Source organism: Anguilla anguilla, chromosome 4 (assembly GCF_013347855.1).
Source record: "Anguilla anguilla isolate fAngAng1 chromosome 4, fAngAng1.pri, whole genome shotgun sequence".
NCBI lineage: Eukaryota > Metazoa > Chordata > Actinopteri > Anguilliformes > Anguillidae > Anguilla > Anguilla anguilla.
Genome location: NC_049204.1, coordinates 59,167,140 through 59,175,336, shown reverse-complemented (window position 1 = coordinate 59,175,336; position 8,197 = coordinate 59,167,140). Strand labels below are relative to the sequence as shown.

Genomic DNA, 8,197 nt, shown 5'->3' with positions numbered 1-8,197 from the left:
GTGTTCTAATGCCAATAGAGAGGCAAATCATTTTACTGAAGACAACATTTACATTCGCTGTTGTTGATTATGAATTCAACATTTACGATGTAGGACTAGGAAACATTTAATTTTGCAAAAATGTACTTAAGTAAGTTTAGGAAGTATATATTGTATATTGCTTTTATAGTGTTTTGTTTATATGCTACATGTTTTAATAGCATAATTACTTTCACAGATGTTTCAGGAATTAAAGGAACAGCTCTCAACAAACCTTGAAATCTTTCCATTCTCTGTGCCTACACCTTTAAATCTCTCTGAACTCCTCTCAGGAGCATACACACAACGGCAGCAAAAACAAACAATTATTTCCGGCACAGAGCATACACTATGCAATGACATTTCCTTCAAGTGCCAAGGGGGGGAGAGGTTAGCTATGTCCTGTTTATGTGAAAGCTATTGCGAAGAGGTGAGTTTTTAGATGTTTCTTAAAAATGGAGAGCCTTACGGATATGGAGAGCGAGCGTGTTCCAGAGTTTGGGTGCTGCACAGGAGAAAGCCCAATCACCAAGAGTGGAGTGGCGAGATGGGAGGATAGTTAAAAGTCTTGCAGAGGAGAAGTGGAGGAAGGGAATGAGTGTGTAGTCCAGGAGCAGGTCAGTAAGACAGGCTGGAGCTATGCCATGGAGTGCACTGTAGGTTAGCAGGAGGGTTTTTAATTGTTTTCAGCATTTCACTGGTAGACAATGTATTTTGTACAGGATTGGAGAGACGTGATCATATTATTTTGTGTGGGTCAGTAAACCTGAAGCATTTTTGGACTAATTGAGGCTTGTTGATTGGTCTGACGGGGGTACAGTTACAGAAATCCAGCCAAGACGTAACAAAGACATGGATTAGAGCTTCTGTGGAGGAATAAGGCAAGGTGGGCCTGAACTTTGGTATGTTGCGGAGATGGAAAAATGCAGGTGACTTGTTTTATGTGAGGTTCAAATGATGGAGTGGAATCAAGGATGCCACCAAGGCTCTTTACATGAGTGAAAGGTGAAATAGGAAAACCATCAATAGGGCTGGCAAAGTTTGGGGTTTCGGTTAATGTAGATTTAGACCCCATACGCAGATTTGTCACCATTAAGTTTTAGGAAATTATGGGTCATCCAAATTCTAATGTCCTGCAGACAGTTGATGAGATAAATGCAGAGGAGGGTTTGGAACCTATAGAAAGCTGTGTGTCATCAGTGTAGCAGTGAAAACTAACACCATGACAACGCATGATCTGACCCAGTGGTAGTAGATAAATAATGAAGAGGAGAGGACCAAGCACTTAACCCTGTGGAACTGTCAGGCTTTGGCAAGTTAGGACCCAAGTGCAGAGTAAAACACAAGAAGCTCAAGAGGTAAGTATTAAATAAAGACTTTACTTTCCAAAAAAACCACCTACATCTTACATCGCAAAACCGGAACGGAACTCATTGGACAAATGTTTAATAGGCAATTCTATTGCCTATTTGATATTTGCTTTACTTTTGTGCTAATATCTGGGCAGTATTTATCGATATCGTCATTTTGCATGTTGGAAGACTGAGGCACTCATTTTGTGGTTTTTATTTTATCTGGTAAAGTTACCAAAGTACCTGAACACCCCCATAAATTAAACCAAAGAAATCGGGTGTTATGTTCTCCACCTCTTTGCTTTAGGCATTAATGTCGGGCGTCAGGAGCAGCCCCAGCGGACTCCTGCCACCTAACAATGTTTTTTTTTCTGTCCAGGAACCCACCCACCACCAGGAGATCAGGACAAGGCAGGTAAAAGGTAAACTTTCATTTGTTTGTTAATTCATAAAAACAGAGCACGCCACAATCTCGCACCAACCCCGCCCTTCCTACCTCCCCCCGCCTTCCTTCATCACTCTCCCACTCTGGCCCTCCCCTCCCCTCTCCTTCTACGGAGCCCCGACGCAGGTAAGAGCGACACACCCCTCACACGCCACACGCTCCTAAGCCGCTGGGGTTCCCCTCCCACGTGCCTCCTTAACCCTGCAAGCTCGTTAGGGCAAACACGAAACAGCTGAACCACGCCCCCCAACTCCCGCGACCGGCGAAACGGCTTACGCCCCAATCTGCATGTGCACCCAGACCCCAATAATCAATCCCCCAGCGAATCTGGCGCAGCTGTCAGGCTGCCTCCTGACATTAACATCACTTCTTGTTTGGCAGCATTCCTGTCTTCATGTGAGGTACAAAGGCATCCATTTTGGAGTTGTGTTAAACAACTCAGACAACGGCCAACTGTACTACCCCTTTCTTTTCGTTACAGGAATCCACCCACCACAGAATAAGGCAAGTTGAAAGCATACTATGCAGGATTATAAAATAACTATGCTAAGACATATCTATGATGGCAAGCTCAGTCTTTATGCACTTTTGCTGAGTTTGTGCACCTTTCACCTGTATTTATTATTCAAAAATGTGTTCAGGGTCGTTTCTGGGTGTAGCACTCTTTTCTGTGTGGGGAGGGGTGGGTGTGGCTACAGAGCCTGTGGTTTGGGATCAAATTCCAGCAAAGTGTTTGTTGCTCATTCGCTGCTGCAAGGCTGATACAAAAAAGCCTAGATACAGCGAAGCAAAAAAGATTAGTGGACCGGTGGTTGCGCGATGAGAGGTCATGAGTTGGAGTACATCCGAGAACAGTTTGCATGGGTTGGAGACGCATGCACTGATCTTAGACTGGAAAAATGAGGCCTTAGCCAATGTGTTGGCAGATGTGAAGGCTGCCAGCAAGGTGTGATATGAGGTCAGGTCATCAGAGGATCTGGATTTTCTCCACTTCCTCTCTGCAGCCCGTAGCAAGGTTCTGCTGGAGCGTAGTGATTCAATCAGCCTCGGGCTGGGGCGTGATGATCGTTCTGGTTTGGAGACAAGAGGACAAAGTGAGTCAAGCGGCTGGGAAAGGCATGAGTTGAAGGTGGAGGTAGCAGGGTCAACAGGCAGGTTAAAGAATGACAACAGTCCACAAACAACAGCATCAAAAAATGAACATCTAAAAACATCTAAAAACATTACAGTATGAAAACAAAATACAAAAGCTTTACATGTTTCTATTGTTTGGGATTTATTATAACATACATTCAGAATGACACATAAGCACAAGTGGGGGGGGGGGGGGGGGTAATTGTGCCCCTGCCTCATATGACAGTTTGTCTAACAGAGAAGGGGACCATGTGAGCAGTAGCAGGGAAATCCCGCATTCCCCCTGTCAATTTGCACCCTACCTATTCCCCAGTAACTGTCTATTCCCCCCTTTACAGACACTCCCAATATCCCCCTCCCATTTATAGGCAAGACAAGTTTATTTGTACAGCACCTTTCATACACAAAGGCAATTCAAAGTGCTTCACATAGATACAGAATAAGACACAATAGATACCTGGGAGCTTCAGCCCAATCGAACAGAATGCGAATCCTGACATAAAATTCTTCTGTAGTTGCACTCAGGGTAATATCAAATCATGATACATTTAGTTCTGGCTAATTGAAAACAACATGACTTGTTTAGAACTCCTTAAAGTGATTTGCACGCCCATGGATAGAGCATTTATATTTACAGCTTGCATTTTATTAATATTTAAGCTGGTCTTGCTGGTCACTGCAGAGCAAAGTCCATGTTGGGATCTTATGCCATTTCTAACGATGAGGTGCAGGTTAAGCACTCACATACAACATTAAGACTACTTACTGGCTCGTCAGAAAGAAGTAAGTGAGCAAGCTGAATTTCTCTATTTATTTTAATATGTGAATTATACGTTCACATCTTCTTGTTGCACGAGTTACTCATTCCCCTAGTCAAATATAATATTACAACAGAAATGTTGGATCAAACATGGGTTATATATTAATTAAAAGGTGAAAAAACCACACCAAGTATAACTAACTTGCTAACTACAACAAAACCTATCCCAGTTTTTTCCTTTTTTGAATGACTTTCTGTGAACTCTAAGATATGGAGTATGTAACAGAAATGCACTGTATGTGTTTTTAGATAGTCCTTAGATAAGCTTTTGGAAATTGTTTATTCCGTGTATCAGCCCAGCAGACACCATGACCCGCCGTGTAGCAGTGATTGGGGCAGGATGCTCAGGACTGGCCTGTATCAAGTGCTGCCTGGATGAGGGGCTGGTGCCTGTCTGCTTCGAGAGCGGGGATGACATCGGGGGAATGTGGAGGTACAAGGTGAGATCAGCCATTAAATCAGCTTGCGCAAGAACACTAGGTTGATCATTGCAGACGAAGTTATACTTTGTCTGCTGCTCACTCGCCTACCCTTTCACTCATCTTTTGTTCTTCTGGCTCCAGGAGAGGCCTGAGCCAGACCATTGCAGTATCTACCGCTCCCTCATTACCAACACCTCCAAAGAGTTCATGTGCTTCAGCGACTTCCCCATGCCGGACCATTACCCAAACTACCTGCACCACTCGCAGCTGCTGCAGTACCTGCGCTTATACGCAGCGCATTTTGACCTCCTGCGGCACATTCGCTTCCAGGTGACCGCACAACAGCCTGCCTCTGCCGGCAAGATGTCTTTCTCTTGCATTTCTCACTGAGAATGAAGGCTGATCATGTCATACTGAAAATCCCTCTTCTAAAGAACTTTCACCTCGATTTCCACACGTTTAGCCAAACATCATGTTGGACATCAGCGCCATCTGCTGTCCAAAAATAAGTGTAACATTAAATATAACACTTTACTGTGTACGACAGTGTTATGTCTACCTTATGCCTTAAGGGTCCAGCGTTACCATAACATGATCAAAGAGACTTGGTGTAGCAGCTCACTTGGTCACATATCAAAACATATTTGTTCATACTCCATTTGGTTGCCCTAAGACATGATCCCACAGTTACAATAGAGCCACCTTGCTCTGCAGCAACAAGTTCTATGTCTCTTTATTTCAGACCACTGTCTGCTGTGTGAAGGAGGGGCCTCAATTCTCTCATTCTGGCCAGTGGGAAGTGGAGACTAAGAACGGAGTCGGTGACAAAGAGAGGCACATCTTTGATGCTGTTCTGGTGTGTACAGGACATTTTACCCGTCCTGCCATGCCACTTGAAGACTTCCCAGGTGACAATTTCTTATTGAATAAAAGATGGAAGAACTTAGGGACCCATGGGCACATGACATGAGTTAAAAACAAGTGAATGCCACGCAGTCACTGAAGATACATGGCTGTTGACGGTTGTTTTGTTAATGTGCATATCTCTATGCAAACTATGGATAGAGATATGCACATTAACATAGCAATTCATTTCACAGATACGACTTGGTGGAGCATCAAGTGTATCAAAGCAATGTGCGATCAAATCATTGTTCAATTTGGTTCATATTCATTTCTTCCAGGTTTTAGGGGGATGTCTGTGATGGGGGGATGCGATTATACAAACCTTCTTATAAATCTGAGAATCTGATCGGGGCGAGTTTTTTTTTTTCATAAATGAAACGGCATATCATAGGAAATGAACCTATCTCCTAGCCTGGGTTGGTAATGGAGAAACATTGAATTTGATTCCGTAGGCGTAGAGACCTTCGAGGGAAAGTGTTACCACAGCTGGGAATACAGGCACCCGGATGCCCTCCAGGGTAAGAGGGTTGTTGTGGTGGGGATCGGTAACTCTGGAGGGGACATTGCTGTGGAGATCAGCAGGGCAGCGCGGAAGGTAAGGAAAGCCTTCTGTGGCTTGCATTTGAACACTGCATATCACGATGAACCTATAGCTGTACACCCACCATCCTCCAAGTGGACAGAATGGTTTTTACTCAGACACTGCTAGTCATACACTGTACAACAGCACGCTTGTTTTCCCAGTGTTGAAAATTTATTTTTTTTATTGCACAGAAAGTATTGTAATGTATAAATGCTACGTTTAAAGTCTTTATATAGAGATGGATTTGCAAATGGGACCTTCAATTATTAATGCATTTTAAATGCGGCAAACTGTACCCATGTTGGAATGCGGTCTTGGTAATTCTTTTCTCTCAGTTATCAACCCTGTTCATGAGTCAGTCACGAAACAGCCTTGCCAGCAGGCTTGTACTTATCATGTGTTAAAATAATTAGATGTTCCTTCCACAGACCTTCCTCAGCACGCGTCAGGGCGCCTGGGTCATAGGTCGCATGTCTGACGGAGGGCTCCCGGTAGATATGACAATGATCACCCGCTGCAGGAGTTTGCTTATGCACTTTTTGCCCAAAGCCTTGGTACACTGGGCAGGGGAGAGGGGTCTGAACCAGAAGTATGACCATAGGCTCTACGGCCTGCTTCCCAAGCACAGGTAACACACAGGAATTCAGTCTGCTTCTCACTCCCAGGTACACCGGGGTGAATCTAGCCATTACGTAATTCGATTCGCCCCATTGCAGATTACTGGAGGGCAGGACTCTCATCAATGATGACCTTCCTGGCCGCATCCTCTCGGGGGCATTGGTCATGAAGCCTCACCTCCAGGGGTTCCGAGGCTCCAGTGTGGTTTTTGAGGATGGCACCGTGGAGGACCAGATTGAAGCTGTGGTCTTCTGCACGGGCTACAACTACTCTTTTCCCTTCCTTCCTTCCTCCCTCTTTCAAGGCCATGGGCATGAGCTGACGCTGTATCACCATGTCTTCTCGCCCACCCTAAAGCACCCCACTCTGGCTATAATGGGCCTAGTGAGCGCCAGAGGGCCCTTCATGCCTGTAGTGGAGATGCAGGCTCGCTGGGCAACTAGAGTGTTCACAGGTGACCTTACCTGCTACCTTCACAAACTCAAACTAAAACTAGCACTAAACAGTAGTGTATATTTGAAAAAGTAATCTAAAGCTGGAATTATATATTGAATTATTTATATATATATATATATATATATATATATATATATATTTATTTTATTTTATTTTTTTCTTGTAGGGCTGAACCAACTTCCACCAAAAAAAACAATGCTGAACATGATTGAGACTGAAAGGAAAAGATTTTTGAAAAGGTACTGGATTCAAGAAAGATATCTTCCAAAGCTTTATTAATATATGCAATATTATCCATCCCTGATTTAACCTTATTGATTCTGTCCTGCCAGTTATCCTTGTCCCAAGCTTGCAGCTGTCCAAGTGGATTACATCACTTACATGGATGAACTGGCGAAGGAGGTGGGGGTGCGGCCCAACTTCCTGGGCCTGCTGCTGCGAGACCCTCGTCTGGGTCTGAGTGTGCTGCTGGGTCCCTGCACCCCGTACCAGTACCGGCTGCGTGGACCGGGACGGTGGGCGGGGGCTCGCCAGGCCATCCTCACGCAGTGGGAGCGGGTGGCCAAACCCATGAAGACGCGCCCTGTACCAGAGCCCCGACCCTCTGCCGCGCCTCTGTTGCTCACTGTTTCTTGTGCTGCCCTGCTGCTCACTGCCGTCTACTCTCAACGCAAAACCCCTGCCGTCCTGCTGGATCCTGCAGCCGTCCTGAACAGACTCTGCTCCCTACCAGGGATCATGTGGAAGATGTGCCCCTGCCTGAAACTATGAACACGGGATTAAACTTAGCTTTGGTTAGAGCAGTGGTCTCCAACCCTGGTCCTGGAGAGATACAGGGTCTGCTGGTTTTCATAGTGACTCTGCACTTCATGAATCAATCAGAGCAGTTGATTACACAGTTTACTCAACTGACCTGGTGTCTTGGGTCTCAACTGGGCGCTGATTTTATGGAAAAAACAAAAACCAGCAGACCCTGTAGCTCTCCAGGACCAGCGTCCACTGGAGACCACTGGGTTAGAGAGTGCAGAGTGCCAGTGGAGCTCGAGCGCGTGTGACTGTAATTGGACTGGAGCAGTGAGCAGGTTTTCCGAAATGTGGAGTGCTGGCGTGTCCAGTACAGCTCAAGTGACACAAGCCTTCTCTGGAATTATCGCTTACGTTCTGGGTGTCACGTAAAAGTCCGGACAATGGTAGTTAGCCAATGAGGCGATAAGATGTTTCTATAATGTTTGACTTGGGTGAGAACTGTGTTTTGTTGTTGATATTTTGGTGAATCATTATTGAAAAATAAAGGCTCACATTGAGGACATACAGTAGTTGTAAAAGCAACTTTCTTTTTCCAAGGGATAAACAAATAAACACCCAAATAAGAATGATGTTTTTTGAATCGGCTAGGTTTTCTAAAGACATGACAGCATGGACACCGCTGTTTATTGTTCCTCT

At 44.9% G+C, this 8,197-nt stretch overlaps 1 protein-coding gene across 4 annotated transcripts; it reads left to right on the top strand.

The window, feature by feature from the left end:
• Window positions 1–352: 352 nt before the first annotated feature.
• Window positions 353–8,067, top strand: LOC118225675 (flavin-containing monooxygenase 5-like). Of its 4 annotated transcripts, XM_035414481.1 has the most exons (12): window positions 357–448; window positions 1,265–1,376; window positions 1,750–1,792; window positions 2,297–2,319; window positions 4,065–4,209; window positions 4,333–4,521; window positions 4,934–5,099; window positions 5,550–5,692; window positions 6,109–6,308; window positions 6,397–6,752; window positions 6,921–6,993; window positions 7,087–8,067. In XM_035414481.1, exons 5-12 carry the CDS (start codon window positions 4,078–4,080, stop codon window positions 7,523–7,525), a joined length of 1,698 nt encoding a protein of 565 aa, XP_035270372.1. In that variant the 5' UTR covers window positions 357–448; window positions 1,265–1,376; window positions 1,750–1,792; window positions 2,297–2,319; window positions 4,065–4,077; the 3' UTR covers window positions 7,526–8,067. The 4 variants fall into 4 exon arrangements, with proteins under 4 accessions (XP_035270371.1, XP_035270372.1, XP_035270374.1 ...); XM_035414480.1 differs by lacking the exon at window positions 2,297–2,319 and having other exon boundaries at window positions 353–1,376; XM_035414483.1 differs by lacking the exons at window positions 357–448; window positions 1,265–1,376; window positions 1,750–1,792 and having other exon boundaries at window positions 2,239–2,319.
• Window positions 8,068–8,197: the final 130 nt, after the last annotated feature.

Bases quoted from the DNA above. Each gene is read 5' to 3' on its own strand.
- LOC118225675 (XM_035414480.1), top strand. From the start codon at position 4,078: ATGACCCGCCGTGTAGCAGTGATTGGGGCAGGATGCTCAGGACTGGCC. The intron at 4,210-4,332 runs GTGAGATCAGCC...TTCTGGCTCCAG, and splicing joins GGGGAATGTGGAGGTACAAG to GAGAGGCCTGAGCCAGACCA. The intron at 6,309-6,396 runs GTAACACACAGG...GCCCCATTGCAG, and splicing joins GGCCTGCTTCCCAAGCACAG to ATTACTGGAGGGCAGGACTC.